This window comes from Muscardinus avellanarius, assembly GCF_963383645.1.
Source record: "Muscardinus avellanarius genome assembly, chromosome: 5".
NCBI lineage: Eukaryota > Metazoa > Chordata > Mammalia > Rodentia > Gliridae > Muscardinus > Muscardinus avellanarius.
In genome coordinates this window covers 69116570-69134970 of record NC_137790.1, presented here as the reverse complement: position 1 = coordinate 69134970, position 18401 = coordinate 69116570, and the positions used below count along the sequence as shown (strand labels likewise).

Genomic DNA, 18401 nt, shown 5'->3' with positions numbered 1-18401 from the left:
AAGAAGAAAGCTGATTAGACTAATTCTTTGGGAGATAAGAGCACTTGATAGTGCCTCTCATCCTTCCAGGTATGTAAGCATCCCTCTGGGGTTTCTCTAAATCCTATCTTCAGCGCAAGAATCCCTTGGTGAAGATGCTTTCTGGGATCTGCGTCTCCTTTCCTGCACGCCACCAGGTGACCCTGGAATGTTCCTGCGTCATCTGGGCTATTCTCCTGGAAGTCCTTCCAGGTCAAGTGGACTGGATCGGTTTGTTCTTTTGACCACTGAGGACACAGCCTGGGCTTCCTGTGCGGTGGGGCCTTTGGTTACTTACCACTTGCTCTCTAGCTGCCTCCCTGGAAAAGGCCCCTCCCTCTACTAGTGGGCACGTTAGGAGGGAATTGTGGAGTGAAATAGAATGAGACAAGCCTCACTCAACCTTGGCTTTGCTGAGTACCAGTCATGTGATCTTAGGGACATCACTTCTTTGGGGCTCTATTTTTCTAATCTGGAAAACAGAATCATTGACAATACCTGCTTCCTATCACAAAATCTGACTTCAAAACACTACCAAGTGGTAGTGAACAAAATAGCATGTTTGGAATAAAAACAGACACAAAAACCAGTGGGACAGAATAGAGCCCAGAAGTTAAGTCCACATATTTACAATCAACTGATTTGTGTGTGGAGGGGAGGGGGGGTAGGGATGGACTCTAGTGATGTTCTATCTCTGAGCTACATCCCCAGACTTATTTTATTATTTACTTTGAAACAGGGACTCACTAAGTTGCAGATGGCATTACGAAGTTGCTGAGGCTGACTGCAAACCTGCCATCATCCTGTCTCAGCCTCCTAAGTACTGGGATTACAAGTGTGCACCATCACACCCAGCTCAGCCAATTGATTTTTGACAAAGGCACCAAGAACATACACTGGAGAAAGGTCAGTCTCCACAATAAAGTGCTGGGAAAACGGGATATCCACATGCAGAAGAATGAGCCTAGACCCCCCCACCCCATCTCCTACTATAAACATAAGCCAACTAAAAAATGAATCAAAGATTGAAATGTAAGACTCCAAGTTATGAAATAGCTAGAAATGCTTCAGAGCACTGGCCTGAGTAAAGATTTCTTGCATAGGATCCCAAAAGCACAGGAAAAATGTAAAAATGCCAAGTGGGATTGCATCAAACTAAAAAGCTTCCACTCAGCAAAGAGTGTGATCAACATAGGGTAGAGGCAATCTACAGAACGGGAGAGAATATTTGCAACCTACTCATCAGACATGGGACTAATACCGATAATACATAAGGAATGCCAAAAAATGCCACATCAAAACAAAGTAAATAACCCAATTTAAGCATGGGCAAATGATCTGGAGAGACATTTGTCAAAAGAAGATATGCAAATGGCCAAAAGTATATGAGAAAACTTTTCAATATCACTAGTCATCGGGAAAATGCAAATCAAAACCACAATGACATGTCATCTCACCTCAGAATGGCTATCATCAAGCAGACAAAACATAACAAATGCTGGTGAGGATGCAGAGAGAAGGGAACTCTCATAAACTGTGGGAATGGAAAGTTAGCACAGTCATCACGGAGCAAGTATGGAAGTTCCTCCAAGAACTAGAAATAGAATTACCATATGATCCAGTGATTCTACTACTGGGTATATATCCAAAGGAGAGGAAATCAACATGTCAAAGAGATATCTGCAGTCCCATGTTTATTGAAACACTACTCACAGTTGTCAAAATATGGTATCCATTGAAGTGTCATCAACAAGCTGGGCGTGGTGGCACACGCTTGTAATCCCAGCATTCAGGAGGCTGAGACCTGGAGGATCGCGGTTCGTGGACAGCCTCAGCTACTTAGTGAGGCCCTCTGCAACTCAGTGAGACCTGGTTTCAAAATAAAGAATAAAAAATAGGGCAGGGGGTGTAGTTCGTAGGTCAAATGCCCCTGGGTTCTATCCCCAGACCCGCAAAATAAATAAATTAATAATTAATTAATTAATTTTTAAAAATGAAGTGTCATCAACAGATGAACAAAGAAAACATGGTAAAAATGCACAGTGGAATACTATTTACCCATAAAACAAAAAAAAAATCTTGTCATCTGTAGCAACATGGATAAACTTGGAGGACATTATATTATGAGAAATATGTCTGGTGTAGAAAGACAAATACTGTATATTCTCATATGTGGACGCTATAAAAAGTTGATCTCATATAAGTAGAGAGTACAGTGATGTTTAGCAGAGTCTGGGAAGCGTGGGGGCTGGAGAGAGAATGGTTAGTATATACAGGGGTACAGTTGGTGAGGAGGAATAACTTCTTTGTGTGTGTGTGTGTGGTACTGGGGATTGAACCCAGAAGCATTCTACCTCTGAGCTATACCTCCAGCAGTCTTTATGTTTTTTTTTATTTTATTTTGAAACAGGGTCTCATCAAGTTGCTGAGGGCTTCAGTAAGTTGCTGAAGCTGGCCTCAAATCTGCGATTCTGGTTAGGAGCAATAACTTTAAAAGTTCAATGGCACAGCAGGAAAACTACATTTGACAGCAACTAATCATATATTAATTATTATACATTTACATATTATTAATCATATATTACTTAATTCAAAATATATAGTTGTGTATATGTATTATGTATTTCAAATTAATTGTATATTAACTAAATATATGTTTCAAAAGTACTATACGACTTTAGTAGAGAGGATTTTGAATGTTTCTAACACAAAGGAATAATAAATGGGGTGATGCATGTGACAATTACCTTGACCTGATCCTTGCATTTTGTATATATGTATTAAAATATCACACTCTATCCATAAATATATGTAATTATTATATGTTGATTTAAACTAACAGTAACATCTGTCTCCTAGAGCTGTTTCAGAGACACATGAGTGAATATTTGTACAAGGTCTGGCCGAAGGGTCTCAGTAACAGAAGCACAATTCCAGTTCTTCAGCAGCTGCCTCAGCAGCCAGCAGGGCAGAGTACCTAGTGCTGATGGGCGGCAGCGCTTTCCAGCCAGCTACCAGCTCGTTCAGTAGAATGACCGTCTCCACAGACCCAGACGTACAGGGCTTTTCCTTTGTCCATTTTGTTTCCAGGCCTCCAATGTAGAACTCAAGGAGTATTTCTAATAGTGTACAGATTGGATTAAAATAACCTAATTGCCAAGTCTTAGGGTTGGGGTGGACGTGGAAGATCACTGGTACAATCCACCCAGTGCCACACCTTTCTGGAAGGTGGTAAGGGATATAAGGCCCTTCAAAGATGCCATGTCCCTAATTCCTGGGCTCTGGACTCTGTTGGTATATCACCTCCTCAGCAAAGGTCCTTTGTGACTAGGTTAGGGCATTGAGATGGGGAGGTACAATCTCAATGGTGGGCCCAATCTAATCATATGTGTCCTTAAAAATGGAGACCTTTACCCACTCGTGGTTAGATGAAGACGTGACTTTGGAAGAATGGTGAGAGAGCTGGGTGTGGTGGCGCACGCTTGTAATCCCAGTCCTTAGGAGGCTGAGACAGGAGGGTCACAGGTTTGCGGACAGCTTCAGCCACTTAGTGAGGCCCTTTGCAACTCAGCGAGACCTGGTTGCAAAATAAAGAATAAAAAAATAGGGCAAGGGGCAAGGGGTATAGCTCAGAGGTCAAATCCCCCCCCCCCCCCGTTCCATGCCACACCCACAAAATAAATAAATAAGTAAATAAATAAGAATAAAAAAACAGGACTGGGGGGGTTTAGATTGAAGGTAGAATGCCCCCTGGGTTCAATTCCCAATATAGAAAGAAAGAAAGAGCCGGGCGTGGTGGCGCACGCTTGTAATCCCCGCGCTTGGGAGGCAGAGACAGGAGGATCGCGCAGGTTCGAAGCCAGCCGTGCGCGCTGGCTTAGGAGACCCTGTTTCCAAATAAAAATGTAAAAATAGGTCTGGGAGTGTAGCCCGGAGGTAGAAGGGTTTCCAGGAACCCCAGTACCACCAAAAAAAAAAAAAAGAAAGAAAAGAAAGAAAGAGAAAGAAGGAAAGAAAGAAAGAAAGAAAGAAAGAAAGAAAGAAGGAAGGAAGGAAAGAGAGGTGAGAGAAATATAACACTACTGGCTTTGAAGCTGGAGGAAGGGGCCACCAGCCAAGGAATGAGTGTGTGGCTTCTAGAAATTGGAAAAGGTAAGGAAATAGATCCTTCCCTTGAGCCTCTGGAAAGGAAAGGGGTTGGGGGAGGGAAAGAGGAGAACAGACGAAGAAAACAGTTGAAATAACGCGATGCCCCTATGTGAAGCTATCACTGCCAACCTCACTAACACGTATGGGGTTGGGCGAGCGAGGTGGGATCCACCACCCAACTGTGCGTGTATGTCTGCAGCACTCTGAACCTCACCATGATATAGAGTTACAATGCACCAACAAAAGTATAAAAGAAAGAAAGAGGCCGGGCATGGTGGCCCACACTTGTAATCCTAGTATTTGGGATGCTGAGACAGGAGGATCTTGTTAGCATCTTGCTTTTTGTGAGGCTTGTGTGGACTTCTAATTTACAGAACTGTAAGTAGATCTGTGTGGTCTAAAGCTATGAAGTTTGTGGTGACTTGCTATGAAAACACAAGCAACAGAAAACACAAGGGGCTACAAACACCAAAGCCCAGGGAGGCCAGCAGGGCTGTGTCAATCCTTGAAGCAACTTTTACTTGCTAAATATGTACTACAATAAGCACCCGCAGCAACTTCACCTGTCACCTGAAGCTTTTTACAACCTGCCACTATGCCGATCACCTTCTTAAATGTACTTCTGTGCATGAGCTTCCACCTTAGGCTGGCTCACGGAGAACAGAGATAACACTCCACGTGAGACCCGTGTCCCCAGGCACAGAATGGACCGCTTGTCCTGTACACCTGCTCCTCTCCACACAGCCAGGACCCAGCACGGTCTGCGGCCGTTCACGCTGAGATCCACTCTCAGGCCACAACAGCCTGGTTCAGCCACTTTCAATGGTGAGGCAGACAGACAGGCTTGTGTGGAATGTCATATGCCCGAGCCTTAACATCCTATCAGTCATGTAAACGGGCTCATTTTTCAAATTTATAATGCTCCTGAAATACAGATGGAAACTTCAAGGCTGAGTAGCTGTCACTATAGTTCGAACGATTTACAATGCCCCTTTCCCCTACCACACACACACCCTTTCTTTCTTTCTTTTTATTTTTTTATTTATTTATTTATTTATTTTTTGGTGGTACTGGGGATGGAACCCTTCTACCTCCGGGCTACACTCCCAGACCTATTTTATATTTTATTTGGAAACAGGGTCTCTTAAGCCAGCGAGGCTGGCTTTGAACCTGCGCAATTGTCCTGTCTCCGCCTCCCAAGCACAGGGATTACAAGCAGCATGCACCACCACGCCCGGCTGGGTTTTTTTTCTTTCTTTCTTTTTTTTTTTTTTTTTTTTTGCTTTTTCTGATGAAAAAAATGTAAAACTAACTAGGCATGGTGGTGCACGCTTGTAATCCCAGCATCCCAGCATTTGGAAGGCTGAGACAGGAGGATCGTGGTTCACAGACAGCCTCAGCTACTTAGTGAGACCCTCTGCAACTCGGTGAGATGCTGTTTCAAAATAAAGAATAAATAATAGGGCTGGGGTATAGCTCAGAGGTAGAATGCCCCTGGGTTTCAGCCCCAGTACTGAAAAAAAAAAAAAAAAGTAAAACTTGAAAGTTTGCCACAGTTCCACCTTTCTTGTATATTTATTGACAGATTCTTTTTTTAGGGGGATACTACTGAGGAATTGAACCAATGTAGCATTCTACCTCTGAGCTACATCCGCAACTCTATTTTATTTTATTTTTTTTATCTTGAGATAGGCCTCACTAAGCTTCTGAGGCTGGCTTGAACCTGAGGTCCTCCTGTCTTAGCCTCCCAAGTACTGGAATTATGGACATGTGCTCCCATGCCTGGCTAAACAGGTAATCTTAAAACTAGCTTTGTAAAATAGTCAACCAAAGGAAACAAATAATTTTGTGTACACCAAAGACAAAAAAGAGGAGGAGGAGGAGGAGGAGGAGGAGGAGGAGGAGGAGGAGGAGGAGGAGGAGGAGGAGGAGGAAAAGCCCCAGGGCATATGGGGGCCTAGGAAAGTTGATTCTCAGCTCTCTCAATGTCTCTATCTGTAGCAGGACTTGGGAACCACATTCCTAGTAACAGGTTGAAACAGGATAGGATTTCCAATCCCCAAGGAAGTAACCAAAGTTAAGGCTTAAGTTTACCAAGCTCCAGGCAGTTAACTAGTTCATTTACTCCTCATAATGACCCCATATGGTAGGTACTATTATTATCTTCACCCCACTTTATGGATGATGAGACTGAGGCGTAGAGGTTTGGTTGTTTGGCCGTGGTAAAAAATCTAGCATGTGGTAGAACAGAAATTTGAACCAAGGCTAGTCTATCATCAAAAGCTGTATGCTAAAATAAAAGCCACATCCTTAACCACCTTGCCACACTGCTCCTCTGATTTCTCAGAAATCAGGCTGACTGTTCTTTACTACCCCTACAAAGGCAAGAAAGCAAAGTCACATGTTCACCCCACACATCATAAAAAAAAAAAGGGTAAGGAAACAAAGCAGTTCTATGAAAAATTAATCAAGCAGCTTTCCTCCCATACTAATTTTTTTTTTTTTTCAGTACTGAGGATAAAACCCAGGGGCATTTTACCTCTGAGCCACACCCCCAGCCCTATTTTTTTTTTTTTTTTTTTTTTTTTTTTGCAACAGAGTCTCACTGAGTTGCAAAGGGCCTCACTAAGTAGCTGAGGCTGTTTACAAACCTGGATCCTCCTGTCTCAGCCTCCCAAGTACTGGGATTACAAGCGTGCGCCACCACACCCAGCTCTCATACTAACTTTAAAAATTTTGTTTTCCTGATTTAAAAGGTAAAAATTTGCCAAGCGTGATCGTGCACGCTTGTAATCCCCGTGCTTGAGAGGTGGAGACAGGAGGATAGCACAGGTTCGAAGCCAGCCGCACTGGCTTAGGAGACCCTGTTTCCAAATAAAAATATAAAAATAGGTCTGGGAGTGTATCCCGGAGGTAGAAGGGCTTCCAGGAAGCCCAGTACCACAAAAAAAAGTAAAAATTCATGTTCCCTGTTGGCATTGGATCAATATAAAAAGTACAATGAAGCTGGGTATGGTGGTGCACACTTGTAATCCCAGTACTTGGGAGGCTGAGACAGGAGGATTGCAAGTTTGTGGCCAGTCTTAGCTACTTAGTGAGGCCCTCCATAACTTAATGAGACCCTGTTTCAAAATAAAGAATAAAAAATAGGGCTGGGGGTGTGGGAGTGTAGCAGGTAGAATGCCCCTGGGTTCCACCCTCAGTACCGCAAAAAATAAAACTTTCTCTAATTAGCAATCTGAGCAACCTATATATGTAAAAACAAACAAACAAACAAAAAATACAGTGAAAGCCGGGTGTGGTGTTGCAGGCCTGTAATCCCAGCACTTAGGAGGCCGAAACTGAAGGACCACAGGTATGGCCCCTCTGCAACCTACTGAGACCCTGTTTCAAAATAAAAAATATAAAGGGCTTGGAGGTAGAGTGCTCCATGATCTTCTTCTTTCTAGGAACCAAGGTGGGTATATCTCCAAGTAAGATCTGCAGAGCAAGGATGTCATTATACCCTGGGGCAAGTCTTAAAGATGTGGCTTCTCACCCAAACTTAGGAAGGTAGAATCTCTGAGGGCTGGGACTTTAGAATCCTGACAGGCATTTCACAACTTGAAACCCTATAAACTGTAGAGCCCGATCCTAGACTCAAGTTCCCCATGGACCCAGACAGTATAGGGACCTTTGCAAATATCAATTTGAAAATCTTTATTATATGTTCATTTTGTTTCTAGGAATCCACGATGGAATTTAAAGACTATTTCTAAGAGTATAATAAGTTGGACAGACTCTAAAATTTTAAAGTAAGAACTACATCTTTTGCCATTTTAATGCCCAGTAGAGTTTGAGGATTACTTCCCAAGGCTTAAAGAGAGTACAGAATTCTTGGACCCAGAATTCAACTCTTTGGGTCCCCAGAGAACTCCCCCTTTCCGATTCTGAAACCAAATTGTCTTTAGGAGCAATAAAGAAAAGGGACAAGGGAAAACAGGCCCCATTTGCAAGTCAAGCTTCTGTTGGGGGGAGCACAGGCCTTTGGCGGTGGGCTACAGGGTTCATGTGGCCCCACAGGGCTCCCAGTGGGGTTTCCATCCTCAGCCCTGTACCTGCTCCAGTAGCCCTGTACCTGCATTTAGTAGCTTTGCTTTTCCAGAAAGCAAAATGGTTCCTCTTCCCTCACACCAGGCCCATGTTCAAGCTATTAGCCAAACAAAGGATTTTCCAAATATGGACCCACAGAAGCATGTGCACTTTGCAGGCTGCAGTGAGGTTTAAATAGCTAAAACTTATGAAAAAGAAAACCAACAACTGATGCCAAATGTGTGAGTCCCTAACAGAACAGCAAGACAAAAGCCAGAAAGAGGAACAAAAATATGCATTGTAGGGCGGGGCCAGCAGGGAGGTGTAGATTTATATGGAAGAGTTGACATCATTGTTTCCCAATAATACTCAGCTTGCAGGAAACAGATGGGAAAAGAAGTGTTGGAAGGGGCTACTTATGGCAACAGGGCATGCTCTCTGTTTCCAACGCTGCCATTTGGAACCTAAATGTTTTCCTTTGAAAAACTGGGGTTTGGGAACTCTACTGCCAGGAGTTTTATTACTGGCTAACTAAATCATACTGAACTTATCACCCTGGCAACATGAGGCAAAATGGAGCTCTGCCTACCAGAGCTTGGTTTAAGGCTAGTTAGATCCAGAGTAGACAAAGCGACGAAGGGGAACTGGACGAAGTGGAATTGGACGTCAGACAGACAAGGGTTGAGGCCGGCTTCTCCCACTTTCTGTCTGGGTGGCATTTAACCAGTACCGTAACCTCTCTGAATTGGTCATCATTTCTAAGATGAAGAAAGGGCAGAACTTTTCACACACAAAACAAGAAGAGCTTGGGAGCGATCGTTTATGCATGCATTTAGATTTAATCAAGAAACAAAGTAGAGTTTCAAAAAAGTTTTACCTCTTAACAGAATCTCTCATTCTCCCATCTGGGGCAAGACACAGACAGAACCAGCCAACCAGGCCAGTGGCCGTTCTTATTATCAGCGCTCCGTCCTCTCCCGAGGGGAGGTTCGCTCTAACACTAGAGTCAGGCTTCTACACCCCCCAAGGCTGGCCACTGTAAGTCATCCTCAGCCGCCTGGCTGAAGTTTAGGTGTCTTTACCCTCAGGGTGTGACCAATTCCAAAGGTCAGGCAAAGCCACCAGGTTTCCAGCTCTGACAACCGGACGCCTTAGTCCATACCTCCGCCATTCCTCACAAGCGGAGGATACTTGCTCTACCACGGTATTGATTTCCCCTGCAACAAACAACCACTCTGTTGGTTGTCTTTTGCGCGGCGGCCTCGTACATCAGCATTCCTTGCTTGTACATCCTTTGGAGTGAGTAGCACTCATTCTATGTACTTTTGCTAGTTGTTAAATGTCTTAGGAACCTTTCCCCACCGCCAGCAACTTGAGAACGTCTTCATCCGCCTAACGGAGTCTAGTGCATTAGTGTCCATTAAATACTTGTTGAATTGGATTAAAAGTTGCACACAAGATAGTTTCTGATTAAAAACAGGAAGAGCCGGGAACGATCCATACAACTCGCACCCGTTATTTCAGTGGCCTTTCACCAAAGCTGTAGATGCATTTATGGTTTGCCAGGATCATGGCTTTAGGATAAAATATTTTAAGCATCTGTAACAGTGAGCTGGCACATGCAGCTTTTTGGGGACGGGCCATATTCAACCCTCTGGCAGAGGTGGAGCAAGGAATTCCCCCCTCCCCAAGACATTCTGGGCCAACATCAGCCCTGGGCGTGGTACCAGGGCCTGGTATGCATCAGCCAGGCTTGAACTAGAACAAAGAGTGCCTGAGACTCGATCCCAGAAACTCAGTTGGTTCTGGGGCCCCCGCCAAGAATGTGGTTCATACCAAGGACTGACTGGTGAGGTACTAGGAAAAGGCGGCCTTCCTGGAGAGTTCTGTACAAAGTCTGGGTCGGTTTCTATTCAGGAGTCACCATGAACCCCGATGGGACCATTAAGCAATCTTGGATTCCTGATAACCCAGCACGTTGGCAAGGTGCCTATCCTGAGCTTCCTAGAAGGGCTCTAACGCTGGTTTCCTGAAGGAGGAAAAAGGGTCAGTCAGTCCAGCACTGTGTGTTTACCAGGGCTCACCCTGAGAGGGGCACAAAGAGTGACCAAAGAGTGCCACCTGCCATCTACTTGTGTGCACAAAGCCAGTTAGGGAGGAGAACAGCAGGCAGAAGGAGACCAAATTGGGTGCCTCTCACCCTAAGGCCATGGGTGTTCCCAGAGGAAAAAGAATTGCAGTCACAGCAGCAGGGAGGGAGCTGGGAGGAGAGGCATCAGGCTGGACCTGAGGCTGCTAGGTTTACTGCATAGAGCACCTCAAAGAGGACCGAGCACTGTAAAAATGTCCAACACTGCTCTCACTGTTATTATTCTAGGCTGGGGGCAAACAGAGCACAGGAAGCAGCGCCTCTTATAGGTTTCTAGGGAGCAAAGATGGTAAAGCAAACACCAAATTATGAAATATGCTATTCTGGGAGCTGTGATTCCTGCCTAGCATTTTGGCTTTAGGAGGCAGACATATTTAAATCCTGCAAACGACTAAACTTCTTGGATCTCAGTTTTCTCCTCTGTGAAATGGGGATCACAATGCCTAATTCCTAAAGATATTGAAAATATTACTTGGTAGATACAAAGTGACAGGAACATAGAAAACAATCAACAATTGTTACCGACAATAAAAATAACAATGAGGTCTGACTTGGGACTTAAGCCTTTATTTCTTGGCCTCTACTCTCCTAGGAAACTTCTTCCTTTTCCTCCCTTTGAGCATCCAGCAGATATTCTTGTCTCTATCACAACTTGCTCTGAGAACAAAATCTAACAACAAAATCTAATAGAAATAAAGGCGTTCTTTATTTTAAGCCTTAGTTAGTTATTTCCTAGGGGAAGATCTGAGAAACAGGGGTGCTATCCAGCCTCTAGAAGTTCCCACAAGCTGTGAGCCAGCACTTACAGCCAGCCCTTTGAGGGAGGGACACCAAGACCAGTTCAACCCAAGCATGGCATCGGTGCTGGGGCACAGGCAAAAGTAGCTTAGAGAACTGGATGGGATGTGTATCCATTAGCAAAAAGAAAATTAATTTAAAGGATGAGAATAATTGAGGGGGAGGGAATGCTACATTGGCTAAAATACATGACCAGCAATGGAAAGACAAACAAACAAACACCAAAAAACAAACCTAGTTCCATGTTCCTAGGTCTGCAGGAACCACCAGGAGGAAGCGGAGTCCAGGGGCTAGGTTAAGAGGCAGCTCAACCTAAGCAGTCTATTCTGGAGGGACTGTACAATAGGAAGCCCCACTGCGAATGTCTCCCTGTCTCCCCTTCCCAGGTTAGCCTATGGGTGTCTAATGAATTGGGGGGGGGCTTTGAAAATGCATAAAAATGACAGCTCTGATGGCACTGGAGAGTTTGTCACCACCGACACCATCACATATGGGAAAACGTGCTCAGAATTTCCACGATTCCCTCTCTGCCCAGCCCTAGAGCAGCCCCCGGTACTCCCCTCCCTGGCAGCACAGGGCTGTCTCAGCTCCAGAATAGGGCTGGGGTGGCAGAGGAGTGAGCTTTCTTAGCAGCACCTCTGCCGGGGCCTCCTGAGACTGACAGGCCCCGGGTGGCTGCCAGTGGGTAGAGGGGGGAGGAGGAAGGGCGAGGCTGTCCCTGTGGTCAAGGGATCTTGGCAGAGCAGGCAGGAGGGAGGCGTGCGAGTCCATGGAAGTAGCTGTTTCTGTTCCCCTTGTGGGCTGCCGGATCCAGACACACAGGGCAAGCTGCAGCCTGGCCTCAGGGTTATCCAGATGGACTGCTCCAGGCTTAAAGCCTTTACCCTGCTTTCCCGGTTCTTCCAGCTTCACTCTGCACCTCCAGACGCAGGGATGTCCCTCTCCACCCTATCAGCTTGCTGTTCTGTCTCTCCAGGCTCCCCACCCAGGACCTGATTTCTCCCTCAGTTGCCTACGGACCAGCAGCGCCTGGCTAGGACTCTCAAGTCTCCGGAGGATGCTTAATTTCAGGCTGGCATTTTGCTCCTCCATGACTGTATCAGGATGGCCCACCTCGTAGAGACTCTGGGAAATCCCTGTACTCAGTGTGGCCAGCAGTCCTGCTTCCCGCCCCTTTGGGGTATGCACTGACGCCCATCTAACCGCATCATTTCCTCATTTCCCTGCAGTCTCATGCAGTCACATTGGTTGTGGGAGGGGGGAGTGCCAGGGCGCCAGGGTGGCAGTAGTTTATCACGTGCATGTGCTCTGCTGAGCGGTTTACCCACATTAACTCATTCATTTGCACATCAATCCTATTGTCCCCATTTCACAAGACAGGCAACTGAGGCCCAGAGAGGGTGATCTGCTTCGGGGTCACTTGGATGGGAACGAGCAAAGATGGGCTTCTATCCCCGGTGGTAAAAGTTGCAGCCGTCCTAACGTGATCCCTCAGCAAAAGCACCTGGCTTGGGACGATCAGAGAAGGCTTCCAGAACCTTCCAAAGCAGAGACCCAAAGGATAAAGAATTAGCCAGGGAGGATGTGATAACAATGTGCCAGGCGAGATCCCAGAACGGAGGCAACTAAGCCAAAGACAAAACCTCTGCCCCTGCTCTCCAGGCGGCTTTCTATCTTAACTTGAACAGAAAGCTGTTCTAGACTTGGCTCCTGTCTGAGTATCCCTCGTCTACATCACCAGAGTTCCAAGCTTCCTCATTTTCTTCCTGGGCTTCCCCTTCAGGCAGGACAGCTGACTTCAGAGCTAAATGAGCCTAGTTTCTCAAGGCTTGTTCACATCCCTGAGACTATACGTTCGCTTAAACTGGGAGCCCATCATTCTTTCTTTCCTGCGTGCCTTCATAAATATTCATTATATAAGGGAATAAACAAAATGAGGGAATCATTACCTTCAGAAATGGAACACAGCTACAGCTCAAAGTCCCCATTTTTCTTCAAAATGCTAAGGCTTGCTCTCATCAAGCTTAATATTATATCTGTACTGGTCATTTATTTATTTGTTATGAACCTTCTATCATCCCTCAAATGAAATATATACATATCATATATGAATATGTATGTTATATATATGTTAATGTACATTTTTCAGCCTGCCAAGAATGAGACAAAAATCTTCAGAAATAAAAAGGCCCGCAGTTCTTAGCAAACATTCAGGGGGTGCATTTGGAATGGATGAGGCTGTTTCTCCAAGGGAAAATGGCCTGGGAACCCATACACTGCAGGCAGTGGGTCTCCACCCTGCCTTTCTAGCAAAACCATTGAGGGGAGGCTAATTTAATTGGCCTGAGCACTAATGTTTTTTTTTTTTTAAAGTTCTCCAGGTGATTGCAATGTGTCACCATTAAGCAGAGCCTCTAGGCCAGAGAAATGCTACCTTTTTGCCAGGGAGTGAGTACCATAAGCAAAGACAGCTCAGAAGGGTGAGAAGTCCTCAGCGCCAGCACAAAGGAAGACCATTTCCCCATAATACTTCCTTAACTGTTTTCTTAGCTCCTGGCCCTGCTTTTTCTTTTTTTTTTTTCTTGTTTGGTACTGGAAATTGAACCCAGGGGCATTCTACCACTGAACTCTTCTTCCCAGCCCTTTTTTGTTGTTGTTGTTGTTGTTGTTGATGATGATTTTGAAACAGGGTCTCATTAAGTTGCTGAGGCTGGCCCCGAACCTGTCTGTCCTGTCTCAGCCTCCCAAGTCCTAAGATTATGTTTGTGTGGCCACCACACCCTGCTTGGCCCCTGCATTCTACGTTCTGTTGGTAGAATCAGAACACTCAGCTCATCAGGGAGAGGTAGGAAATGAACACACTCTGCCTTCACAGGGCTTTACCCGCAGCCTCCAGACCACAGGTGACAGCTTGATACCGTCTTTATGACACAACTGCAAGCAAAGGCCTTTGTTAGTATTCAGTAGGCAAAAAGAAGAAAGAGAAAACGACATTCTTTTCAGCATCAGCAGCCTAGAAGGGCCATCTTCTCCCTCTATCCCAGATGGGAAAAGAAAGTTAGCTGGGTCCCAGGGGAGAATCGGGGAGCCCAAGGCAGCAGCCACCATGCTGCAGGGGAAGCGGGAAAGGCTCCGGCAGAGTCTGTGGGAGCCACTTCAGGCCATGCTGGGTGTTCTTACCGGGCTGGAGAAAAGTGGTCAAAAAACAAAGAGGAAATGGGGCTGAGTGTGTGTCTCAGAGGTACAGCGCTTGCCCGCTGTGCACGGGGCCTGGGTCTGATCCTCAGCACAGCACAAAATAAAAGGGGGAAGAATTGTCTCTTCCCATTGGCCTCTGTGCTGCTGGACATGACTGGCACAGAGACTGAACCTAGCATCTATGTGGATGCCTGCAGAAATTATATATACAATGTGGATCTGTGTGTGTGTATGTGTGTTTCTAAAAGGAGTTTCTGTTCTTCATCAGCTTCCCAAAGATTAAGGATGGCCGCTGGCCCTGGGCAACGTCCACCCTAGGCGGAACACTTACATGTCACCGGCACACCCTGCCCAGCTTGGGAGATCTGTGCAACTGCAGGAAGCAGGGCTGGGCCTCAGTGAGTTTCAGAAGCGGCTGATGCACGTCCTCTGCGTGTCTGCCCAGAGCTCCGGCTCTGGGTGTAGCCTCCTCATATTGAGATGGCCTGAGCACAGCTAATTGTCACCAGCTTTGTCCTTCCCTCCAGCCTGGGGTTTTCCTCCGGGTGCAAGCACAGGGGCTCTCTTTGTTTCCCCACAACCTTTGTTCTTCCTTTCTGCCCTTCTGCTCCCAAACTTGAACCCATTTTTCCCTGTGTCTACCCTGCCCTTGACCCCCCCAAAGTTCAGTGGTGATGATGTCAGTGTTGAGAGGCCCTCCTCAGCCTCCTGTTTACTCCCCTGACTAGTCACCCACAAGAGCACTCTGGGATGCTCTTGTAAGGTGGTGGGAAATGGAGCAGTGCCCAGCCTTTCTTCCCTGTGAGCGGAGTCCGGGCTTCATGTACTAGCCAATACATGTTTTTGAAATTCTGTGATCAGGCCACATTATTTTAGAGAACATGATCAGCACTGACTTCGTTTATTGATGCTGCACCATAGCAAGAATAAGAGAACACTATCCAACTAGTTTTAGCTATGGAGGAAATCAAAGAAATCCTAACTACTCTCATTTGTATCAGTTACTTATTATGTATGCATAATATCCATGTAGCACAATAAAGGGGTAAGGATCACTAAGTGGGTCAGTTTGCCTTGCAGTTCAGAGGTGAACGCTCTTCAGGTATGCTCAGTTTTGAAAGTTGGCTCATCCCGTGGCAGGAATGTCTGCTTTCAATTTAGGGGGAAAATCATTAGAATATTGACTTACATGTTGAAACCAGGGAAGGGAAGGGAAAGGGGCTAACTGGTCAGGGGCCTCTGTATCCTTCATGACTAACTGTCTGATTTAACCTCTCTGGGCTTAACTCTCCTTTTCCCAGGGGGGAAAGCACTGGGTACTGGCTGGCTCGCTCTCTCGCACACTCTCTCTCTTTTCTTCCCTCTCTTTCATTTTTCTCTTTTCTTTAAGCAGTAGTTACCTTTCCTTATTTTCTAAATCAAACATGCGGAAGCTCAAAATATAAGGCAGACAAAAAAAAAAAAAAAAAAAAAAAAAAACCAACCACCACCAAACAAACAAAAACCAGCTGTGTCAGGTTGCCTTCCATGTTATCTTCACAGGATCCTTGGGTTCAGGTTCACCACCTCATGATCTATGACTTTGTAAGAACGCGCAGGGCATGTGAATTCCCTATGCAACTCTCCCAGATCGGAAGGGAGGGCCCAGAATAACACCACATACATACATAGTGGAAGGTGGTGTCCTAGGAGCATTCCTGGGGTACCTGCAGGTTAACTCAAAGGCCCCTGCAAAAAACAGAGGGAAACACTTCACCCTAAACTTCTGGCCACAGTCATTAAGATGTACCACCCATCCTCCCATTAAAAAAAAAAAAAAAAAAAAAAAGCCCCATCCAAGTGATTTTACTTCAAATCAACCTCTCCAGATTGTGGGTGAGAATTAAATGAATTGATTCAGTTATGTCTCCATTTCAAAAGAGCCAGTTTTGAAACCTGTGGTTCCCCCAAGCTCTAAAATACTAAGCCATTTGTCCTAATGACACAGCAGACTGCACTCTAGAATACCACAGGAATATCACACCACTGCAAATTACTAGGGGTGCTGAGTCTTCAAAAAAAGGGGAAGTGACCCAAACGCACTGCCCTGTTGCTGAGATGCACAGTTGATACAGACAAACCCAATGGCTTCTGAGATTATTTTCCTGGAGGCAGAATTATTCTGCAGAGCTACACAGCCCTTAAGCTTTCCTTTGCCGTATCTATCTCTGTATAAACATGCGGCCTATGGAGTGGGCTATTTTCTCTCTCACTGAAGCTTCCAAAGACAAGGCCTTTTTGTCACGGATAACTGCAGGGCCAGTCAACCTTACAAAAGGAGTCATTTAATGCTCAATTTTCCCAACTTTCCTGTGATTAAAAACTTCTAACCTCAAGCGCTCTTATTGTATTCTAGATTGTTTTTCTTTATCCCTATTCCAACAAGTCTTTAAATCATCTCTATTCTGTATAGCCTCCCCCAGCTTTTTTTCCAAGCTGACCTTGAAAATGGAGGCACTTTTCTTTTCTCTTTATGTACCCTATTTTAAAATCTGGCCCCTTTGACCTTTTTACAACACACTTCTTGCCTGACATAACAAATGCTGATCTGATCCTAAAGCCAAGAGGAGGTAAAGGGTCTGCGTGGTTGGGGAAGGGGGGGAGGGAGGTACTATACATTTGGCATCAACTCAGAAATTCAGAAAATGTTTGTGCAACCACTCCCCCGCCAGGATCCCAACCCCCACTCCACCACCCTGCCTTCTAGACATGAATAAAAAGAAGGATGTAAGGAGGTGAAACTGGAGAGCCCAGGAGGGACAGCTACGGCGGTCACCACTGTGCGCCCAGGAAGCCCTCTGATCACAGAGGGCCCACGTGTCCACCCCTCAGCCCTCCCTCCCCACAAGCAAAGGGTAGGCTCGGACCTCTCGGCTCCCGCCCCTGCCCCAGAGGTGGCCAGCTAAACTGGCAGGCAGCGGCAGCAGCAGCACCGCCCAAGACGGCCCTGAGAGGCAAAGGAAGGAGTGACACAGCCCCCCCGGGGCGTCGAGGTGGCGGCGCCGGCCACCTTAGGAATCGAGCGTGTTCTTAAAATAAAGTACAATGAGCGCACAAGCCTGGAATACATTAACTTGTACACGGAATCGGACACACCCCACGGGAATCCATCTCTTTCTCCAACAATAAGAAAGGGGGTAAAAAAAAAAAAAAAAAAAGGCGCAGGCACTTTACCATCCTGTCCCGAGCTCTCCAGATACTCCGTCAGGTCACAGCCAAACGCACCGGCGGCCCCCTTGCGTTTCAGCTTCTGCTTGGCGCCCTTGTTCTTCATGAGTTAGCCCGCAGAGGCTGCCCCTCCGGCTCCCGCTCCCTCTGCTCGCGGACCGGGGTCTCCCGGTCAGATCACAGGCTGCGGCGCGGCGCGGGGGGTCGGCATGGGCGCGCCCTGGGGCCGGGGCGGCGGGCGCTGCGCACAGACCGGTGGCCGGAGCCGGGAGCCCGGAGCCCGGTGCCTGGAGCCCGGTGCCTGGAGCCTGGAGCCCGGAGCCCGGAGCCCGGAGCCCGGAGCCCGGAGCCCGGAGCCCGGAGCCTGGAGCCCGGAGCCCGCCCGGCGCCTCGGGGCCGCCGAGCCCGGCCGGGGGCGTGCAGGGCAGGGCAGGCGGGCGGGGAGGGCCACTTCCTCACTCGGAGTCCCAGGGACTTTCTCAGCTCCGCGGCGGCTCCCGGAGGCTCCCCTCGCCTCGGGGAGGGCGCGCTCTGCTCCCCGCGTCCTGGGTCCCGCGGCAGGGCAGGGCAGGGGCGTCCCGGGCTGCGGTCTCTGCCCTGGGCCGCTGCCTGGCCTTCAGACGGCTGGGGCAAAGCGAAACCCCAGCATCCTGTCTCCCTTGCCCGCCCTCGCGCCGTCCTTTTTTTCCTGTCTTACAAATCCTAGGATCATCGAGCTCAGGAAACGCTGGAAGGAAGTTAGCCAGGGAGGGGGGCGGAGGGTGGAAATTTTTGGCAGCTCTGCGCCGTGTGTGTGCGGAGCCGGAGGAAG

General features: G+C 46.9%; 1 protein-coding gene across 1 annotated transcript in view; it reads right to left on the bottom strand.

The window, feature by feature from the left end:
• The window catches only part of ARHGAP31 (Rho GTPase activating protein 31), a gene marked incomplete at both ends in the record, with an annotated part of 118065 nt that extends 100369 nt beyond the window's left edge, over positions 1-17696 (bottom strand). The window contains one exon of the mRNA XM_080696520.1: positions 17597-17696. Coding sequence (XP_080552646.1) covers positions 17597-17696 — 100 coding nt within the window. The remainder of the gene's footprint in view (positions 1-17596) is intronic.
• Positions 17697-18401: the final 705 nt, after the last annotated feature.